This window comes from Rhinolophus sinicus, linkage group LG03 (genome assembly GCF_036562045.2).
Source record: "Rhinolophus sinicus isolate RSC01 linkage group LG03, ASM3656204v1, whole genome shotgun sequence".
In the NCBI taxonomy this organism is placed as follows: Eukaryota; Metazoa; Chordata; class Mammalia; order Chiroptera; family Rhinolophidae; genus Rhinolophus; species Rhinolophus sinicus.
Window position 1 is genome coordinate 162,552,773 of NC_133753.1, and position 23,791 is coordinate 162,576,563.

The 23,791-nt window shown below is 35.3% G+C and overlaps 1 protein-coding gene across 11 annotated transcripts in view; it reads left to right on the top strand.

The window, feature by feature from the left end:
• The window catches only part of PDE4D (phosphodiesterase 4D), a 1,269,731-nt gene that overhangs the window by 1,237,191 nt on the left and 8,749 nt on the right, over positions 1–23,791 (top strand). For 10 of the 11 annotated variants that reach the window (XM_019743390.2, XM_074328918.1, XM_019743396.2 and 7 more), the window contains 5 exons: positions 14,315–14,408; positions 15,820–15,992; positions 16,609–16,707; positions 17,554–17,718; positions 18,844–18,943. In XM_019743390.2, the coding sequence (XP_019598949.2) occupies positions 14,315–14,408; positions 15,820–15,992; positions 16,609–16,707; positions 17,554–17,718; positions 18,844–18,943 (631 nt within the window). Of the gene's footprint in view, positions 1–9,186; positions 9,563–14,314; positions 14,409–15,819; positions 15,993–16,608; positions 16,708–17,553; positions 17,719–18,843; positions 18,944–23,791 lie in introns of those variants that run through there. The other variant, XM_019743451.2, reaches the window with a different exon arrangement.

Sequence of the window (23,791 nt, forward strand, 5' to 3'; positions counted from 1 at the left end):
CCAGAAACAACTGTGTAAAATGTAAATCACAGCTTGTTATTTCTTGGTCAGAACCTTACAGTGGTAACCCACATCCTCTTGAAGGCTTGCAACCCTCATGACCTTGACCTTGGCCTACCTTGATCTACCCCAAATCTCGTGCTATATACCTGTTCCCTCATGCTCGCTATATTCCCTCAGCCCTTGCACAGAATGCTTTGCCCCAGATCTTCTGGTTGGCTCTTTCTAGTGATTAGGGTCTCATCTCAGATTATTACCTTCTCAGTGCAGCTTTTCCTGACTATTCACAGAATCATGTTACCCCCTTTTCTTTCATCCAGCATGTTTGTCACTCATGTTTTTTGTCTGCTTGATTTTTTTGTCTTTTTGCCCCAAGAGTCCAAGACTCACATGAGCAGGGAATGCTTCTGTCTTATTCATTACTGTATCCCCCATACTGACACAAAGTACCTGTTAACAAATATTTGTTGAGTAAGTGAATTAACCATACTTAAAAAAAAAAAAATCATCTGATACTTAAAACCCATCACTTTCCACAAGAATTTTAAATGAAACCCCAGTGTTTTTGTTTGTTTTTGCTTGTTAATAAATGTGAAGGGAACAAAGAGGTAGTTGAATAAGTTTGAGAAGTGTTAAGTTAAACAAAATTTAAAGGGTTGTCTATGTCAGTTGTTGGCAGAGCGTTTAAAGTATACAACCTCCAAGAAGGTTTGCACTATGTCAGAAGTTTATTTGACGTGGGGTATCTTCTTTGAGAATTATCAGTGGGACTACTGTTCTTTACATCATATTCAGGGAAATGATGCCTTAGACCAAAACCCATCATAGTAGAGAGGGGGAATGAGTGGCTTTATTGACTATATGGAGGCTTATTTATACTGACCATAGAAGAAAAGCCTGACAACCAAAGACTCAGAAAAAAATAAAACCTATGAAAAAGTGACAGAAGGATTCAAAAACGAATAGAGCAGTTGGGACTATTCAGTTTTCTGCAGGCAGCTCTACTCACTTTACTGGATTTTTAAAATCTCTAACAGCTGGCATAGTGCTTGGCTTAAAATGAACATATAATAAAATATATATATATGTTGACTGTTCAGTGATGAGTGAATAAAAGTGGCCCAGGATCACCATTAAATAATTAAGTTACTATCAGTTGGTTTAAGATAGCAGAAAAATATCTAAAATATTTTAAGGAATTTTTTTTATTCCAAAGGATTAAAATAAAAATATTAGTAGTTATAAGAATTGTTCAACTGTTTTTATATTGCTTAAAGGCTTTGCGTAATTAGGAATTTATCGCATATTGTATTATTCAAAGCTAACCGGGATTTTAGACAAACGTGCCCATTTGCCTGTGATATAATGGTGGAGCTTTTTGAAAGGGTAAAAATGTTATTTTACCACAAGTAACCTATACTTGGAATTTTTGTTTTTCATTTCTCTTTAGGCACAGTTACGCAAATTTGGAATTAAAGTAATTTGATAATATCATTTAACATTTTGTAAAGTAGAGTTTGAGGTGTAACTTACATATGGTAGAATATACTCTTTTTAGATACAGTTGAATGCATTTTGACAATGTATACAATTGCATAACTACCACCATAATCTAAATATAGGATATTTCCATCACCCAAAAAGTTTTTTTCTTGCTCCTTTGTAGTCATTCCCCTCCCCCTACTCCCAGTCACTGGCAACCAGGGATCTGATTGTCGCTATAGTTTTGCCTTTCCAGAATGTCATATGAGTGAAATCATGCAGTATATACATAGCCTTTTGTAAATGGCTTCTTTCACTTTGCACATTGCTTTTGAAATCCATCCACTAATAGCATGTTACATGTATTAGTAATTTGTTTCTTTTTATTGCTTTCTAGTATTTCATTTTATGGATGTATCACAATTTGTTTATCCATTCACCAGTTGATATTTGGGCTATTTGCAGGTTTCAGCTGATATGAATAGAATTGCTGTAAATATTTGCATATAGGTCTTTGCAGCGATATATGTTTTCATTTCTCTTTGGTAAATAACTAGGCTTGGGACTGTTGAGTCATATAGTCAGGATTCTTGTTAACTTTTTAAGTACCTAACTGCTTTCCAAGGTTGCTGTACCATTTTGCATTCGTTTCATCAATGTATGAGAGTTCTGTTTGCTCTACATCCTGGCCAGCATTTTATATTTTTGTATTTTTCATTTTTGCCATTCTAGTAATTCTGTAGCGGTATCACATTTTGGTTTTAATTTTTATTTCCTTAATGACTAATGATGGACATTTTGATGTCCTTATTGACCTTTTTAAGTTGTAAGAATTTTTTATAAATTCTGACACAAGACTTTATCAGATATGTGTTTTTGCACATATTTTCTTCCCAGTCAATGACTTGTTGTTCCATTTTCTTATCAATTTCTTTCAAAGAGAAGTACTGATGAAGTCCAGTCTGTCATTTTTTTCTTTATGCTTCATGCTTTTTGTGTTCCAAGAAATCTTTGCCTAATCCAAGATCACAAACATTTCCTCCTATGGTTTCTTCTAGATGTTTTTATAATTTTAGGCTTTGCATTTAGTTCTGTGGAACATTTTGAGTAGATATTTGTATGTGGTACAAGGTAAAGTTGGAAGTTCATTGTTTGTGAATGAATATCCAATTGTTTAAGCACCATTTTTTCCTTGGTTTTTTCGACTTTTTTTCCTTTTTCTTTTTTTTTGTTTTAGTTTTACCCATCCCTCTGCCATCTTCCCCTTTGGCAATCATCACCTTGTTTCTCTATATCTGTGGGTTTGTTGTTGTTTTGTTCAGATTCCACATATAAGTGAAATCATACAGTATTTGTCTTTGTCTGACTTATTTCACTTAGCACAATACCTTCTAGATTCAACCATGTTTTTCTCAAATGTTAAGATTTCATTCTTTTTTGTTGCTAAGTGTATATATATATATATATATATATATATATATATATATATATATATGTATATACATACCTCACATCTTCTTTTATATATATATATATATCTTTATATATATGTATATATATCACATCTTTGTGTGTGTATTACATCTTCTTTATTTTTCCTGGACACCTAGATTGCTTCCATATCTTGGCAATTGTAGATAATGTTGCAATAAACATAAGGGTATATATATCTTTTCCAGTTAAGTGTTTTTATTTTCTTCAGATAAATACCCAGAAGTGGAATTGCTGAGTTGTATGGAAACTCTATTTTTAGTTTTTTTGAGGAATCTCCATACTGTTTTCTGTAGTGACTGCACCAATTTATAGTCCCATCAATAGTGTACAAGGGTTCCCTTTTCTCTACATTCCAGAACTTGTCATGTACTGATTTTTTTATGCTAGCCTTTCAGACAGTTGTGAGGTGATACCTCATTGTGGTTTTGATAGTATATTGGACATCTTTTCATATGTCTGCTGGCCATCTGTCTGTCCTCTTTGGAGATATGTTTGCTCAGTTCCTGTGCCCATTTTTTAATTGGGTTGTTTGTTTTTTGGTATTAAATTGTATGAGTTCCTTATATATTTTGGATATTAAGAGCCATTTGTTGAAAGAAATATCCTTTCTCCTTTGAATTATAGCCCAAATGTCATGACTTAAAATTACTTTAAGATCCATATGTAAAAGTAGTGTACATGAAAGATTAAATATGTATTTCTAGAAGTATGCCTATTTGCATTTTTTATTGCTTTAGAAGATGGGCATTCTTTGTTTAAATTGTTTTCGCAAAGCATACCACCATTACAAAGGGAACATTAGTAAGTATTTTATGGTGATTAGAGGGCATCATAAACATGAAAAACTGGTATCAATTTAGGACAATTTAAGTGACTCGGGGTCCTGATTCTCTATAAGTAGAAAGTCTCCTTTCATACAAGATTATTTTTGTGGAGGCTTCATTTATGTGAGATTTGTGCACCCATTTATTGCCTTAATTATTCTTCAGTGAGACACAAGTCCTTGGTGGATATGGTGTGAAGAAGACGTGATGATGACGACGATGATGATGATAGCCGTGGTGGTTTCAGCTAGATTTATTAATTAGTTACAAACATCGAAGGCCCTATCTACTGTATGATTCAAGTTGTGTCAACAATTATAGAAAACTATGCTAACTAATGAGAGCTGGTATTGAAGAGAAATTTAAAAACAGCTGTCGTCAGATCACTCTTATGTTTTTTCAGCTTCAAGGAACCTCTCAACAACAATTCAGTTTCTTATATTGGAATTTCTTTCCTCACAAAATATTGACAGGTGTTTCTTATTTTAAATAAAACATTTCGGTGAAAATTTTCAAACCAGGTTAATTAGAGAATGATTCTTAGATAATTATTTGGTTTAAAAACATCAACCTAGAGTTCCTCTTAATCTCAAGCTTCCATAATATTTGTAAGATACGGCTTTTGTTTTCTGAAATATGCTTCAGGAGCAGAGCTGTTCTTTAAATCATGTTGGTAACCTTTATCACTAGAGGGCAGTAAACACAAACAGATTTAGTGGATTTACTGGCGTTAATGTTGTTTCTGTACTATCAGCATTAATCAAAGAAAGTATAGTTTTTATGATATGAAATCAGATTTAAAATCTGTTATTGAAAATGTAGGTTAAAAATTAATTCTAGATTATTATCTGCCTCTAAAACTATTTTTAAAGCAGATGAAACAGAAGGAACACTCAGTGATTTTAGTGACGCTAGTGTGTTGTAGTTATTGAATTTAATATCTGAAATTTAACCTTGCCTCAGAATTTTTCAAGGGGCATTTAGCAATTAGATTTGCATATGTTAAGCTAAACAGTATTGGATACGTGAGAGACCACTTTATACAAATGTACTTCTTGATTAATAACAACACCCAGAATGTTGATCCTAAGTAGAAAGGTGTAAAATAAATATAGATTCATTATACAATAAAATATTTTGCAAAGATTATGCCAAAAACAATCAGGAGAATCTCTTAGGTTGGAGACATTTAAGAGTTAATATGCTTATTTTAAATAATATTTCTTAACTATTTCAAGCACGGTAATGTCACAGCTTAGAAATTGTTATGTTAATAGAGACATTATTTGTAGATGCTAGGCTAAATATAGATTAATGCCTGCAATATATTTTTGGCAATTTAGAGTATTCTTAAGCCAGATAGCCTGGGTTCAAATCCTGCTGTGCTACTTGTCTTTGTGACCTTGGGCAAGACACTTGACCTCTGACCTCAGTTTCCTCATAGTTTGATTTCTTTGTTTTTCTTTTTCCCTGTTCAAAAATGTGTCTTATCTCACTTGACCTCTGTTACAGAGTCAGTGATGCCAGCATATGTTAATGTGTCAATGACTTAGATCCATCAGCAGAATTTTAAATATCCTGAAATATCCTAAAATAATCCAGATAGATTGTTGATTGCTTGGCATATCAGCTAAGAACTGAGAAAATGAAGAATAAAGGAGGAGTGGCATCTAGAGATTCTGGGGAGTATTATTTGGAAAAGATGGGAAAAGAACACTGAATGCTGAAGGGAAATTTTTTTTTTCCTATTTCCGTGCATGCACACACATTTGTATATAAAATGTGCTGGGTGTTTGCGAGCAGCAGATTACCAGTCAGGAAATCTCAGTTCTTTCTATGTGTTTAAGGAATCTATGACTCGTTCACATGCTCTCCCATGTAATAAGTCGGTCTCGACCCTTTCAGGTAAGGCTGCCTGTTTCTGGGCACCAGCTTCTTGCCTGCACTGGTTAGGGTCCACCCTGGCCAGGGATCTGGCCACAGCGATAGTAGCCGTGGTCCTTTAATTCAAGAGACTGTGAAATCAGCACAGGATTAAGGATAAATGAGGCTATTTCTAAATTCATACCGTTTATCATAGAGTTTGCGGCAGCCTCTATGATGAGCTATTCATACACCATGAAGAGCAAAGACTTAAAGAGACCTGAGCTTGCATCCCAGCCCTGTCACGTACAGGGCAAGTTGTTGAATGTTTGAGAGCCTGTCTTTTCCCCTTGAAGTGGGGATAATATTTATTTTACCAGGCTCTTGCAAAGATTAGAGATGAGATATATGTAAAGCTCTTAGTGCGTAGTAGGTGTTTAATAAATGTTGTGACGTACCAATTACAGTTTTCTTATTAAAATTTTCAGAAGCCAAGTCTGACTGTTTAAGAATTGTATCTCTCTGGCCCCATCCAGATGTCTCTTCTGGGTTGTGTAGGTTCTTCTGCAGGCTGTTTCTACCATGACAATGGGAAGGAGCTTCTAGTCTGCCTCTCATAATGGGAAAAATGAAATGAGTATTAATTTGGCTCAGAGCTTAAAAAATGATTTTCATTATTATTATCATCATCATCTCCCTTACTGTGGCAGGTCAGGAATTTACTGTTGACTCTTTTTGTGCCTGTGGTTAACTAAGTGCTTTGGGAAATATAAAGAAAGAATAAGCTATCTTTCTTGCCTCAAGCATTCTCCACCCTGGTCGAGGAGGCACGGTTGAAGCAACTAGAACAGTGATCCTTAACAGGGGAACATTCGGGAAATTTCAGGGTGCACTTATTGGAGCGTACTCCTGGCATTTCATGGGCAGAGGCCAGGGAAGCTAGATATCCTGGGATACATGGGATAGTCCTCTCCAGGCAGAATTGGTCCATGTTCCAACAACCATTCATGTAGGTAAGAAATACACTTATTATCAGATCCTAGAACACAGCTACTTTTTACATATGAAGGTGCGCGTCCTGTCTGTCTCTCTCCCTCCCTCTATCTCCCAGCAGCCTCTCCTTAAAGTTAACATGGGCTTTCTCATAGCATAGCAGTCTTAGAATAGTCAGAGTTTCTTACAGGATGGCTCAGGGATCCCAGTAGCACATTCAAGAGGCGAAGGTGAAAGCTTCAAGACGTCTTATGACAGCCTCCGCAGTCGCACAGCATCCTTTGTTGGTTACACAAGCCAGCTCAGAGTCAGTGTAAGGTAGCGTGGCTCATTAGGAGGCATCTCTGAAGACTCGCTCTAGTGGTAACCAATTTTACAGATGGGAAAACTAACACGCTAAGAGATGAGCTAATTTGTTGAGGATAATGCACTAATGGATTTGAATTCAGAGTCTGTGTTCTTAGTACCTGGGTGAACTTGGGAAAAGCATTGTCTCTCTCTAAGTATCTCTCTTTAGGGGAAAATGAGGGGGTTGGCGGAGATGGTATGAAGATACTTCCCATTTCTCTCAGCCTTTAAGTCTCTGAATTTAGATGATGAGAGTGGGAATGGAAAGGAAGAAACTAAACAAGAGGGCATGTTATAGAAGATAGAACTTGGTAACAAAGTTGGTGAAGGAGGGAAGGTGAGGTAGTAGTAGGCAGGGAAGATGTCAGAGTTACTGAAGGATTCATTTAGGTGATTTATATTAAACACTTAATAGTGGCTCACTCCCATGAGAGTGAGTCTTTCCTACCTATTGAATGGTAGGAAAGAGCCATAGATTTCACTACGGGATACTGGAATGTGGGCCTGCTGACTGAATGGGAATAGTTATAGTAAGCCATTTTAAATAAAGTGAATCCATCCATTTTGAAAATGTTTCAGGTGACTGGCAGGGCATTCAAAAGGGGAGAATATCGTATAGTCACTTGGAAATACGGTACCACAGTTCAGGTTAGAAGTGGTGTTGAAGAGTGTTGGGCCTATGACAGAGTCTTTGTAGATATCCCAAGTTAAAAACTGAATAGAAGAAGGCAAGGAAGGTATGGTCAGAGAAGTGGGGAGAAAACCAAAGAAGCAAAGGGGCCCTGGGAGTTGAGGGAGAGTGGACAGAGGTGATCAGTGTTGAACACTTTGGAGAAATTGAGGCAGGACCTTCAAATTCTTCAGGAAGCAATTTTATTGGCGTGTTAGGAGTTTAAATTCTTTTTGTAGAAGATTAAGAGGAATTTAGGAAACAACACAGTAGATGTGATCTGCAGCTAAGGACTTGGGGAGCAAAGAACCAGTAGAAACTCAAAGAGGCAGAGTTGCTTGTTTTTGGATGTTTCTGATGAGAACATACTAGGACAGACAAGCCCAATGCAGGAAGATGGGCATAACCACATCAGCCAGTCATAGAAGCGCAGAGCAGGTGCGGACTAACTTTGAGATGGAGATGAGGCATAATGGACAGAATTTTATGCTAAAATGGAGTAAAAGCTAGATTCCCCTCATTTCTTATCCACAAGACCTATTTAGTATAAAAATTATGGAATAATACTATCCCAAACCAAACAGAAGGGATTGGTTTTATTCTCAGAAGAATTTAGATTTCTTATTTAACTTTCCTTGTGAAAGACCTGTTACTCTTGAGCTAAGAGCCACTCTTACACTTCCTTAACTCTGTATGCGATCATAAAGATGTTCTGATCAAAATATAGATCCTGAGACCTAGATACAGAACTCTGCATTCTAACCATACGTGGTGCGTTACCTTTTAGTTTCTTTTTCCCCCAATCAGATTTACAAGTCATTCCCACCCTTAGATTGTTAAGGTTATGGAGCTCAGCCATTTATAACAATAGGAACAAAAGGAGCTGAAAGCAGCCATGTCACACAGGTGAGGAAATGTACCACTTCTGCTTGTGAATACTGGACATTAATTGTATTTTGTAATCACACTATGCTTTTATATTGGACAGATGAAGAACTTTGGTTATATCTGTATCACCAGGGAAGCCACTTGTTTTGAATTTGAGAGAGGGAAGCAATTAAAATGCCTGATTGCCGATTTCAGAACAGTTTTTACTTTGAAGGCAGAGAAATCAGAGAATATTGAAATTAACAGAAATAACTTCAGAGGATTGGTAATCCTTATTTAAGAATAAACTATGTGTTTTGAAGAGTTTTATATTTGTTATTCATCACTGTGAGAGGGAAACCCCATTCATCTTTGTATACAGCAGCCACAGCTGTAGGAATACCATGTTTCAATGGCTTTTACCAGAGGTGAGGAGGAGGAAACCTCCTCCTCAGAGGTTTGTCCTTGCCAACCAATCGGAAAGCACCTAGATCCTTGTCCACGCCTCCCAACCTGATAGATCCAGGGATGGAATGCAATTGGTGCATAGTTGGGGTTTTATGGGAGGGGTTTCTTGTCACTCTTCCCAGCTTCTCCGCAGTTCCTTATTTGGTAGCTTTTGACAGAACTTGTCTTTCTTGCAGCTAAGCATCTTGGCATACATAATTCATTAAGCCCTGGAGCTCAGTGGGGAAAAGATGCAGACCCTTAGATCTTTACTTACTTCTTCATGGCATGAATTTTCTTTATTCAGAATAATTGTTGAATTCTGTTCCATTCTGGAGTTTTACAAATGGCATGTGTTCAATGCAAAGTCTGCTGGATGGGATCTAATGCGAGGCTTTGTTTTGTATACTTAATCACCAATAATCTTTAAAACCCACACATTCCGAGGCTTGTGGAGATTGTTAAACTATCAAGGTTTTGGAGATATACATATTTTAGAACTTATTGTCTATATAATCAATCAAAAATGCCTGAAGCAAACTATTTACTGTCAGTGTCTTGGGGCTACATAAAGGTAAGATTTGTTTAGCTTTTGTATACTCCTGATTACTCTGATTACATAACTGATAGTTTTAATAAATTATAATAGACTTAAGCTCTCTAAGCAATCTCTTATTTTCTTCCTCAGACATGTCTACAGAAGAAAGATGTGTTTTTAGTGGTCAATATAAGGGGAATTATGTAACTTCTATTAATTTGCATGTTAAAAAAGCTTTTTAATATATAGTGGTTCCTCTGTAATATTGTATGGATTTGAATTATGTTTGTAAATAACAAGGTAATGAAATATATTCATTGAAAATAATATATTGAGCCAAATTACTTATACTGGTGTATGGGTTCCAGTTAGTCTGTAGTGTTTAAAGTTTATAAAAATTAATTTGTGGCTTTTTCTAAAAATTTCTACTACTTTAACTTGATGAGGAGTATGTTGTTGTTCTTTTCACCTTTGGATATAAAGCTCTTGATGACATTAAAAATTGGCATTACTTAACTTTTTGAGAAATATATTATTCAAATGAAAACTTGATTATGTACTTGTAAAACTGGAAGAAATTTGTAAGTTTATATGATGCTGCTACTTTGTTAATCTCAAAAAATGAAATAATACACTGAATTTAATAAGATCCTATACCTGCCTGGCAAGCTTCTTGCATGCCCCGTTGGTAAGACTAGCCTGGTGATCCTATCTCTGTAATAGAAGCTGGAGATAGAAAAATCTTTTCGGTCCTAAATGAACCATCACTTCAGAAATTGAAATTTGTTCTTGAATATCTGAGTAAATCACAACACCTTATTTTTAAGAATTATTTTCCATTTCTTTAAGGGCACTCAGATTGAAATATTTTTCATTTCCTTTGTTTCTTTTTAAAGGAAAATTTACTTTTTGATGTAACATTTACCTGCATTCTAAGAAAATTTATTTCAGTTTTAGTTGTCCAAGTAGTTATGATTCCCCACCTCCCTTTAAATCTGTGGATGGTCCAGATTTTCTTTTATTGTTTTTTAAAATACAGATTTTCATTATTTGAATTTTGCTAGCCATTTCTTGGCTTTTTTTTTCTTAATACAGAAAGGTACAGAGGGTAACAAAGGAAACCCTCATAATCCCCCTAGAATTCATCTCTTAGCTTTTAGACAGCTCATATTTGGTACATTTTTGAAGAGCTTCTCATTTGTATTATGTTTATGAACTATACCTCTAAGAATCTGATTACAGAATTTTAGTGCTTATCTTTTTGAGGAAAATCTTTTGATGAACATCTTTGTTTATGTTTTTGATGTTATATTGTTAAAAACACATAAGGACAAATTTAAATATATTTAACCTTATTATACAAGTTAAAGGATTCATTTATTTTTATACAGCCAATGCAGTATTTATTTTAGCTTTTAATGCTGATATCTACCAAACCTGTAGTGTGTCACAGTGCCGCATATTCAAGTGATTTTTAACAGAATATTGTGGGGAGAGAGAGAGCAAGTATTTTTTTAATGTTTAATCTTTACCACCTTCTTACTTATGTTCTAGAAGGATATATAATATACCCTGTAGCACATTGGCATGAATGCAGAAATAAAGGGATTAAATTTTAAAATATTTAAAATTTTTAATTATTTTATTTTGCTTCCTCAACCATCTGAAATATAGAACATAAATTGGGGAACTGGAGTTTACAAAGCAAAATACAATATTCAGTTCAACTGCATTTTCACTTTCCTCTGATGCACAATGAGAACAAAGGACCTGAAAGCGTTAACTTAGAAATCTTCTTTTTTCCTTTGTTGTAACCATAATTCTATATATTATTTCAGACTATTTAGATCAAAAACAATCAGAATAACTCATCAACAGAAAATATTTAGAGGTCACTTTTAAAAACACCTAAAGCCAATTAAATTATTCAGCATTAAAAGCCAATTAAATTATTTCTACATTTTGCAACCAGTTCTTTTGAAAAGCAGTTCTATATTTTAGCTCATCTAAGTCTGTAAATTGAAAGCATAACAGTGTTCTAGGAAAAATTTTATTATCTTTTCTATTATCTTTATTTTATTACCTTTTCTATTATGTTTTCAGTTTCTCCCTCATGGTAATTTTATATAGCTATCCTAATAAATGGTATGTAGTTATCTTAAGAGAAATTCCACTTACATTTAAAAATGATTGTTGAATGCTTTAGTTTATAGTTCTTTAGTAGATCTACCGATATACTCCAAAACCAAATTGTGAGATCAACTATCAGTTGAGAAAACACTGATGGTAATTTTTGTGGTTATTATTCTAACTTCCCTGAACTGAAAGTTTTGTATCAATAGCAAAAAAGCAGGACAATTTTTAATTCCTTTTAGAAAACACCCTTAAGTTATAACTTAATTGACTGTTTGAAAATTGTCTTTGAGAGACCTCCCACACCCTTTCCCTTGGGAAGAAAGAGGACTGCTTAAAGTATCTCTTCTAATTACGTTAAAAGGAAATATTGACTTCCTTGGAGCACCTCACTAGCCTTGATAGGGAAATAGGTGTGCATGGAAGGGTTCCTCCACCCCACACTTTTGGGTTTTGAACAAAGGCAGAAGAGTATCTGTGAATATATGTATATAATGCAAAAATAATCAGTAGAATATTCAGTCTGTCATTCATCCATTTGTACAATGAATTCCTTTCACTGACATATTCTGCCTTGGTTATGTGTACTAACCGACTGTTTTGATAGCTTGTATAAGCAAATTGCCAGGAAAATTACACTTCATTCTTTATAGTCTTCCAGATAAATCCAATAATTTGTGTAGGGAATCTGCAGGTCCTATACAGATCTTCTGCTTGAGCATATGACAATATGTTCCTCATACCAGGTTGCTTATAAGTTAGAAGGTGGTTCTGTAGAAAAACTGGGTCCCTGCCCCATTTTTCCAATGGGGCACCCACTGCCCCAAGGTTGTGTTGAGTTACATTGAGAGAAGTGCTGGAGGGCAGGTAGACAGTGGTTTCTGATAGATTGTGAAGAGACTAAGAGTGGCTAAAAGCCTTGCCTATCCCCCTATTTTATAAAAAGGACTTTGCCATGACCAGGTAGTTCTTAATAGCAACTGTTAACTCATAGCTTGACAGTTTCACACAGAGATATTTCATTAAATATATGTTTAAAATGTGTAGCAGACTCTTTGAACATATTTTGCCTAAAGATTTTTCTAAGAGTAAATTTCGTTTGTTAAGCAAGGATTCACTTACCTTTGGGCCTTGTGCATGGTATTACCATTATATTTTTGAAGTGTGGTGCCAATTTCTGGTATGAATGATACCCTAAATTATTTATTTGGAATGGGTAGGGAAGCTAGATATTTAGATATGTTTTTTTAATGAGAATAACTATAGTCAGATCTTACATCTGTTTGTCTTACAATGATAAAAATCAGTCGTTATTAGAAGAGGCCCAGGGAACTGAGAGATAGAATGAGCTCAAATAATGTTGAGCACCTACTATGTGCTGGACTAAGTACAAGATACTTTCTATTAGCTCATTTAATTAGTTGATAGCCTATAACTTACTCAAGAAAGTATAACTTTATAAAAGATAGAACACGTTTTGAACACTATTGTAAATGTCTTCATATATTCTTAGAAGGTGTCAAAATTTATGTTTCCCCGGTGTATCATACTATATAATGCTAAATGAAAATCAGCAGCAATCTGTGTTTTGTATACTGCATGATGTCAATTTATTAAAATATACATCCAGACAAATGTAAAAAAAAATACGTACGGAGAAATACAACTAATTATCTATAGTTATCCCTGAGCAGTGGGGGTATACATGATTTCTAATTGTTTTCTATATAGCTTTCTACATTTCTATATCACGTATGCATTTTATGATCAGAGGCCAATTATAAGAAAAAAGAAACATGAGCAAAGAAAGTGAAGTTTGTATTCCTGAGTTTGAGAATATGCTCCCTAGACGTATAAATTAACAGCCAGAAGAATTTGTGTTGGTCATGGCCAGCTCTTCAGTTTTGACTGCAGGATAGTACTTATATTCATTTCTTATTTCCAATAGTATTTTGAAATGTTTTTATTGATCTCCCACAGTGCTTTTTGGTGGGTGATAAATTCTTATACCTAATCTAGATAGTCAATAAGATTGACTTTTGAAGTAATTTGCCAAATTATCTTGAGTTAAATGCTGTGGTATGAATTATGAGAAGTTAACATTTTAAAAAATTCCAATAAAATAATTAAATACTGAGTTCGAATTACATTTTAAACATTACTGAATGAGAATTTCACTGCTCTCTTTCCCTCACACTTAAATGAAAATTTATGGTGAAATTCAAAATTTTAAAGGTTATTAAATATTAGAGTAAAATGTGGCTTTTTTTGATCATGTAGCTCATAGAAGTTACTATATGCCCTTTCCTCCCCTTAATTAATGTCTTTGAGTGTTTAAATCTGCTCTGTCCAATATGTTAATTCCTAGCCACATGTCGCTATTTAAATTTGAATTAAATAAAATTCAAAATTCAGCTCCTCATTTGCATTAGCCTCATTTTAAGCGCTTCATAGCCACATGACACTAGTGGCCACTGTAGTGGACAGCACAGATGATAGATTTTTTTTCCATCCAGGAATTTCTATTGGAAGGAATTGATCAAAGTATCAGGACAATTGAAAAATTCTTTGGGCACGTTTTCTGTCTCTCAGTATATGCTTATGTTATCTTTCTTAAATTTTCCTATGATTTCATTTTATCTTTCTGTCTTTCAGTTTAAAAGGATGCTTAATCGGGAGCTCACCCATCTCTCTGAAATGAGTCGGTCTGGAAATCAAGTGTCCGAGTATATATCAAACACATTCTTAGGTGAGAGCAACAATTGAAGTACAGTTTTTTAATTTTCTTTTGAGTTGTTTTTTGGAAGTAGAACCAACTCATTTTGGAAACCAAATAAGTATTAGGACTTCTCACTTGTTTTCATTCATCATATTAGTAATTTGAGCCTCTAAGTCTCTAAGCTTTAGATACTAAGATGACAAAGTAAAATGTCTTATGTTTTAGTTTTATTCAGGAGCTTTTGGAATTTTCTGAATTATTAAAGTTGTATATTGCCAGTTTTTCCAAAGTACTAAACTGTAAAATGTGTTTTTTTAGCACAATCTATATACATGCATTCAACAAATTCTTGTTAAGTGCCCCATTGTTGGGCACTAGATATTCAATGATAAATTAGAAATGGTCCTTGCCCTCAGTGAGTCTGTAGTCTAACGGACACCATGTTTGGTAACTGGTGAGGCAGATAGAGACAATACAATTGCTAAAAAAAAGTTTGCTGACAATCATAGCTAAGAGTATGGTGTACTGGGACAATACCACTTCTACCCCCACCCTGCCATCCATTGAAAGAAAATGCAGTAAGTCATAGTCATATATAACTTGAACATATGCTTGATTTGACTTTACTTTCCAAACAAAATTGCTGAATATCTAATTAGCACTAAACAAACATTTATTGACCGCAATGTGCAAGGATGAGTTAGAGGAGCTCACTGTCTTGAAATAGGGGCTGAACGTACTGAGACATCTGATGTCTTTTATTTGAAATCAACAGTTAACTTTTATGAATCTAATATCACTTATCAGATAATGTTGGATATTCTCTGTGTTCCCCGTAAAACCTTGTGACATCGTACCCCTATCTCACTATGGTGTAGAAAATGTAAACTATCAAAAGCAATCTTAAGTCATTCAGAGAAGCTGTTTATACTCCCACAGGATGATTCATTTCTGTAAGCTGTCAGGTTCACACACTGCTGCTTTTATATTTGTGTATGAAGTTTCTACTATTGCAAAGTGATATTGAAACTAGAGTCCTTACTTGGCAAGAGCAGTTTTGAAGCCACTAAGTGAATTTCAAATGGAAATGGAGTTCTCATTTGAAGACTGGAAATCACCAATGTGTTTTGCTTTTTCCAAGTCTATTATCATGATAAGTCTTTCTAAAAAGAATTTATTAGGACATTCTAGCGAAGACATAATCACTGGAGAAATTTAATGTTAATTATTTTGCAGTGGGATTTATTTGCTTAATTTTGTGTTTGAGGGTTTCAAATTAAGTCCACATCAAATGGAAAATATTCAACTTCTCTAAAAGGAGTTTTCCTTGGTAATATTTTCTGGAATATATAATGATCGATTAAAACCTGTCAATTTATACATGATTTAAAAAACAGGTAGAATTAATAGTAAATATAGAACATTTGTCTAATTTTTTAAGATAAGCAACATGAGGTGGAAATTCCTTCTCCAACTCAGAAGGAAAAGGAGAAAAAGAAAAGGCCAATGTCTCAGATCAGTGGGGTCAAGAAGTTGATGCATAGTTCCAGTTTGACTAATTCAAGCATCCCGAGGTTTGGGGTTAAAACTGAACAAGAAGATGTCCTTGCCAAGGTAAGATGATTTCAAAGGTCAGGATCATAAATATGCAGCACTGCCTTTTGATGAATTTTGATTCCTTCTCTTTTCAATAGATGAACAAGTTCGTTAATTTGTGGGGTTTTTTGTTTTTTTGGTTTTTTGTTTATGGGACAGCACTTTTGTAAAGCTCTTTCTAAATTATTTGGGTTTTATTAATTTGTGGATTTAGACAGGTGGTCTGGGATATCTGTTCTTCACTTCTTTGCATCAAACATACTTGGTTGTTTGACCTTACAGAATTAGAACTCTATTAGGTCTTCTGGGTTTTAGGAGAATAGTTAAAGTTTTGTAAGTAGATTTTATCTATTGAAGAAGTGCTTTGAAATTGATATTGAAAGTATGTAAACATGTTGTATTGTCAGAAGGCATAAGGTTAAGCGATACTATTCAGTTTTCGATACATTTAGTGAATTTGCCCAAAGTTTGCCTGTACTTACATGATGCATCCATTACATGTAAAATGAATCTTTTTTTTCTAATATAATTAATTATCTTTTCATTAAAGTCAGTAATTTTTAAATGACTGTTCATTGTTTCATATTTTACCTTATTTTCCTCCTTTTCTTTTTTTATCTTTCTTTAACCCCAGGAACTAGAAGATGTGAACAAATGGGGTCTTCATGTTTTCAGAATAGCAGAGCTGTCTGGTAACCGGCCTCTGACTGTTATCATGCACACCATCTTTCAGGTAAGGTGCTGAAGTCCTATCACCTTTCTTTTATTTGGTGACTCAGTGTCCAGTGGGAATTGGGTGTGCATTTTATCTACTTACTACTCACGCTCTTTTGTGTATTTTGTATTTTTTTTCTCATTTGCCCCTTTACCAAGGGACAAATAAGGATACAGAAAGGCTGAAGCGTGGGCACAATACAAATCAACCAATTTTCTTCTTCTTTTTTCCCATTTAAGCAAAAGATATGGGAAAATTTAATCGATTCATTAAAATAATAGTTTACAAATAGTCTTCATGACCCTAACTCATAGAGAATGAAGTGCTAACTTTAAAAATGAATAAGCCCTCCCTCTGACTCATCTGAGGATATAATTTCCTGTTCTGTGGAATTCTCTCTTCTCCATATCAGTGTCTCACTCTTGTTGAGCTTTTGTCCCAGCTCAGGGTTAGGATTTGAACAAGGAGTTGAGGCTGTAGAGAGCCTGAAACTGGAACAGCAGGTTCCAGCCCTAGAGAGAATGTTGAGATTCAGTTGGTGTGACCTGCTGGCTGAATCAGTGGCTCTAGACTGAGGCTGCCTTCATGGTTGGGGACACAGACGTTTTTATAATTGGCAGCTCCTTGCTGACACCGTACATCTTGGGTAAAGCACCATTGGGCTCCAAAAGGACAACTCAACTCTGGTTTGATCCCTGATGTTCCCAAATCTTCCCCAAAATTTCCATTTTCCTCACTAGACATTGTGTGAGTGCTACGGGGTGACTGGGTGTGATTTGTTGTTGTTGTTGTTGTTGTTAACAAATGCTATGGAACGATCTTTTTATGGAAGGACAAAATGTAAGAGCATTTCTTTTCCTACAGGAACGGGATTTACTAAAAACATTTAAAATTCCGGTAGACACTTTAATTACATACCTGATGACCCTGGAAGACCATTACCACGCTGATGTGGCCTACCATAACAATATCCATGCCGCTGACGTCGTCCAGTCCACGCACGTGCTGTTGTCAACACCTGCTCTGGAGGTAAATCTGGCTTCTAACACTTCAAGGACGCTAGCTTGCCACCCATCAAGGTTTCAATCATTTATCCTAAAGTGTGTGCAGTGCAGAATTTAATTGGCTTCAGTGGGAATATGTTGAGTTATAAAGGAAAAAAATGTGGTGGTGGTAAATAAACAGAGCCTTTGATGATTTTGTCTGTGAAACTTGATCAAAGATTTAGGGATTCATCTGTTGATGACACTGCTTCTTTGAAATGGTCTAATGGGTATTCCCTAAAGCACATCTGGCTTAGTCGATTTCAGTTTGTTGTTTTGGAATTTAGGCTGATAGCTTTTGCATTTATAGTTCAAAGGACAATTATTTTATAAAATATAAGCAGTGCATTGATATTTTTCATAGGTTTTATTAGAAGGAAACGCTTCTTTAATTTTAACAAATCCTAAGTTGTTTCATTAAATGTGTATTAAAGCAATTTGATTTCCTTAATTGTTCAAGGGGAGATTCCTCTTTGCTAATATATTTTATAGTTCAGATAGTTTTCATTATAAAACTGTGTTAATAACCTCATAATTTGAGTATTTCTCATCTGGAAGCAATTCTTCCCTTGTCTTCCTCCCGTACCCCCCAGGGGCAGTTGGCAATAATATGGAGACAGTTTTGGCTGTCACAACTGGGGGTATACACGCTACTGACATCTCATGGGTAAAGGCCAGAGATTCTGCTAAAAATCCTGCAATGCACAGGACAGCTTTCCATAACAAAAATAATTTGGCCCAAAATGTCGATTCTGCTGAGGTTGGAAAACCTTGGTTTGAATAAAAGAAAAGGAAATAATTGTACATTATTTTCTTCAAAAATTAATTTCAGACATTCCTTTTGCAATATTTAAAAAAATATAGCCAATGGAAAAGGTTTGATTGTACATTATGATAAAATTAGATAAAATATTTTCTTCCAAGATTATACTTACAGAGTTCATGAGTAACGCATTATCTACAAGTCTCTTTTCCTCACACATTGATTGTATATTTTGAAGCTTTATTTCATTTTCCATCAAATTCTAGGAGCTAATTTCTCACTTGTGTATACCTTTAATTTGTGTTATTATAGAACAGTGATGTTATCTATATTGTCTGATTTTTCCAGGCTGTGTTTACAGATTTGGAGATTCTTGCAGCAATTTTTGCCAGTGCAATACATGATGTAGACCATCCTGGTGTGTCAAATCAGTTTCTGATCAATACAAGTAAGTGGAGTTCATTTATCTTTGCAGAAGATATTTTTACTTTGTATGTTTTAGAATGAGCGTCTTTATATCGGGGGTGTTTCCAGAGCTATAACCTTCTTTGGAGATTTGTAAATGCCCATTTTAGTGAGAGTGTGTGTTAATGTAATTTAGTTGTGAAAATTAGTATTATATGCCATGAGTTATATGATATTTGAAAAACATACTTTTGGGTACTTCTGTAGAAAAAAATACATATCGTTGTTAGTAGACAAGGGTAATCAAAGTGAAAAGTTGCAGAAAGATTTAGGTAGTTATATTGCCCCTAAGTTTTAAATAAAAAATAAGGAAAAAAAGGTTGTAAGAATTAATGTTAAACCTTCCTCACTTTATGTAGGTTGTCATTTAATCCTCTTCAGAGGCTCTAACTACTGCCCCCTCCATAACCATGGCCAGCCCTAGTCTTTCCCATTTTAATTCCCTAATGAGGCAACAGGAGCTTCTCTTTTAACTTAACATTTTTTAACCATTAATTTTTTTCTCACTGGTGGGTGACCTTTCACGAAATAAGAAGTCATAACTACATTTGAAATATAAGGAGCGGTAGAGACTTTTCAGTGTGAGGCATCGCTGACACAGTTTCACAGAACACCTCTGGTAGGGAATATTTAGGTAGTGTCTGAGCTATGTCTTTGCAAGGAGGTTCTAGCTTGACAGAAATTCTCTTCCTTTGGTACTTGAAGTTAATTGGTAAATGATTTAAATGTCTTATTTAATTACCTCCCACTAAAGTATATAAATTTACTTTTATATACCAAAAAAAAAAATGCAAAGTGTTGTGTTTTTTTTTCTTATCTGTTAAGAATATTCCCTTTTTTGCCATGAATTTGTAGATAATAGCCTTCTCATGCCCTACAGCAATCTGGATCTAGTAAGTAGTCTCTATGCATTCAACATTCATTTCTGTACTTTGCTGCAGCCAGATTTAGGGAGAATTTAAATATAGCCTGGCTTGGAGAGATTTAAGTCAGATCTTTACAATTTTTAGATCTATTTTGATATCTTTGAAGAGCCTCTGTACTACCCTATAACGAAACGCACTTTCATTACTCACTCATATATAGGATTAGGAAAGTTGTGAATTTCCTAAAATGTGTAGTTAGGCAAGTATATTTTAGAAGTTTGGGTTATGAAGCTACACTATGTCAAAATTAGACAGGAGAACATTTCATGTTCCAGCTACCTTATAAAAATCTATAATGGGGTGCTTTCAGGAACCATTACAGCATTACTGAATATTCACCCATAAATAGTAATACATGTCAGGTGCAGCTGCATGAGTACCTTGTATCAGTGGTTAGGATTCACTGTGCCCTTTCTGAGACGAGCAGGGAGGTTATATAGTGCAGTGTACACTGGCACCTTTTGTTAGCCTGGCCTGATTTATTATTTTGATGGTTCGACATGCTTTGATATGGCCATTTTATACATTTTTAACAAATTCATAAAATTTTTATTCTAATTTAATGTTTGCCTTTAGAAAAGGTATGCATTTTTTTTTCTTTAAATTAATAACACCAAAAATTCAGACTGGTGTATTTTCTTTGCTTCCTATTGTATATAATATAGTATGTCCCCTTATTAAACATTAGAATTAAGAATAGATAAGAGAAAAAATTAAAAGCTGTCTCAGAGGACTGTCTCTAAGTCCTCTGATAAATTTTTGAAGAAAGACAATAACCAGCTCTATTATCCTTTCTTGTGGACCCTCAAAGAGCAAAGGGGCTTAGGCTGGCACTGGGGAACTCTGGTGGGCATCGGCATGCCCACAGAGTCTGAAACGTAAGCTAGCACGGCCGGAGTTCGCAGACGAATCTGATGCTCTCCAAAGTTTGAGACCCACTGAGATAGATAATGGTCAGATTTAGGGGATTATAAATCTAATGACGGTGTGTATTTATGTAACAAGGGTGTGTGTTTAAGGTCATTTTTCTGATGAGCTGCCTGAGGTGGAGGGCTAACTAATCCTGCTTCGGGAAGTATTTTGTTATTCAGTATTGGAAGGGACCTCAGCAGCAGTGGGAGGTTAACAGTTCCCAGCAGCTCTGTATTTCTCATGTCTTCAGGAGGGTGAGGTGTGATGAGGCTGTGTTATTCCTGAGAGAATGAATCATCATCATCATTGGTACATGGACGTACCCCGGGGTGGATCAGAACCCCAGGGTCTTATGAGCATAGCTGCTTTAGTTGGCTTTGGACTAGGGATCATGCCAGCAAACATTTTATTTCAGGGCATAGAGGAAGCTTCGTAGCCAAATAAGTTTTAACTTTACAGCATGCTATAAAGGATTCCCTTTAATGACATATAAACTTATAATAAATAGCTTTGTGAAATAATCTATCAAAATTATATGATTTTTTTTTTTTAGTTTGTAGTAAGCTGTTTTTTTAGAGACATTAAATTTATATGTTCTCTTTATTTCATGGATTGAGCATCAGCGGCTCAGACTAGCACACTCGTAACTCTTACCTTGGAGCTCGTGCTGCCAGCTTATCTGAAGCCAAAGGTTGAATCTACGTTTCCTGTAATAAAGAATCCTAAAGACTCTAATCATCAAATTTATAAACCCATAATTGGGACGTCATCTGTCTATTTTAAGGAGGCTACAGAGGCTCCATGAGGTTTCATGGATTGCCTGGGTAGAGAGGGCCTGGACCTCAGTTGATTCTGAGTCTGTACACTTCTTCTTAGCTGTGACAATAGTTTCCACTATTGTCCACTTGTTCCACTTGTGTTAGTTTTAGGTGCTAAATGATTTGATAGTGATGATATGTACACTCATTATAAACATGCTCGAGGTTTTGCAAACAAATAATTTCTACCTGGCAGTCCGTTAAGCTTTTATAAATGATTTAGGGATACGAGAGAATCTGAATAGGATTTAAGGAAGTTGAAATTCCAGGTGGGAAGCTATGAAAGTCTTTTGTTGTGATAATACATGTAAATAAATCCATAAAACATAAATAGCGTCATCAAGTTTTTAATATAACATGCTGGTGGGTATTTCTCATTAAAAAAAAGCATTTAACTTCAGAGCATTATTTTCTGAAACTATAACGCAGTGTCAGAACTACAGAAACTATGTATCATTAAATTTTACTTGGAAAACCAGTAATTTTTGTTTATAGCAATGATGCCTAAGTTTCGGGGAGAGAGATTTACTCATATGAGTCATGTGTTCAAAGCATCTGACTTGATGATTCCAAGGGCAGAGCATTTCATTGCATTAACGTGGAGGCAGATCTAACTACCAGTACACACACTTTTTTTTCATTTTTCTAGTCTCATTTTAAGCTTTCTGTAGCTAATATATATAGAATGTTATTTTTCTGTGTAAATCTAACACTTTCAAAATAAAGATAAATTCATTTTTGTTGAATGTGATTATATAGAAATAACTGTAGAGATCATTATTTTATTCAACAAAAACAAAAAATATTGAGAGTGTACTTCATGGCAAACCTTGTCCTGGGCACTGGGAATACTGTTACAAAAGACAGATTGTGACACGTGAATACGTGTTACCAGATGGCACTAAGTTCGGTGGAGAAAAATAATGCAGGTTAAGGGCACAGGGAGTGAATGAATTGAGGGAGTGAGCCAGGCAGTCCTTGGAAACTGGATATTAAGTGAAAACCACCACTCCCTTTCCACATTTCAAAGAGAAATATTGTGTTTAGAAGTGCCCAGGAGAAACCAGATAACCAAGTACATTAAATTAATAACTTTTAATTTTATATAAGGTCTTAAGTCACTAAGTGGGTTGGGAGATCTGTGGGAGGGACCATTAAGATTTGCACAGATAAAATGACAAATAAGGTGAAATAAAATAAATGCCAAGTGAGTGGTTACAAAGCATATAGGAGAAAGTAAGCAGTTTTGCCTGTGGTAATGAAGAAATACTTCATGGACGAGGTGACTCGTACTGAGCCTTGGAAAATAAAGAGGTTTCAACAAAAATGTTACGTAAACTAGTCTCTCGCCTCCTCTGTGCTGCTTGACCTTGTAGCAGAGTATGAAGGCAACTTTTGGATGATCTCTGAACCTTCAAGGAATCTTCATGGACATGCAGGGTTGTCACCTTTGTGGGCAATCGACTCAGGAACTGTAGAATCTTATCTCCCCTGTAGATGCAGCCACACACCTTCAGTCCTAAAGGAGAGTAGAAAGTTACATGTCTACCCTCAGGGTTGCTTAAGTGCCAGCATTCATTCATTTAAACACCAGCAGTCACCACCGCCTTTTTGGAACAGCCCCAGAGATTGCCACGGCAGTAGAGGCCCACGTTCCAACAAGGAACCATTCCATGGCCTTTCTGGCCAGCCTTCACTCATCTTAAATGTCAGGAGCTACGTGCTTTCCGAGGCAGGCTTGGCTATGGCTCCTGGACAGTCCTCTGTGTGAAAGGCCATCCTTAGCTTGAGTAGAACTCAGTCTCTCGGTTACAATGTTCATACTACAGGTCACCCTCTTCCTTCAAGTCACAGCTTCTCATCTTTTCTTCTGTAGGTTCAATAGCCTTAATTTCTTTCATCCTTCTTCATTGGGCATATAAACTAATCCAGGTTTTTGTAAGCCTGAAGCAGTTCTTCTGTTAATGCCCCTTGCCTACATGCATATTTGCTCCCTTAGAAGAACCTTAACAGATTAATTAGTCATTATCTCTCTAGTCAGAAAACATTATGCCTTCTTTTCAGTATGTTATTTAATCTGCTATACACAGAATGATATTGGGTGGAAGATCCTTTATAGCTTAAATTTTTTGATTGCTATGTTTAAGCATCTGTAGATAAATGTTCATAGTTAGT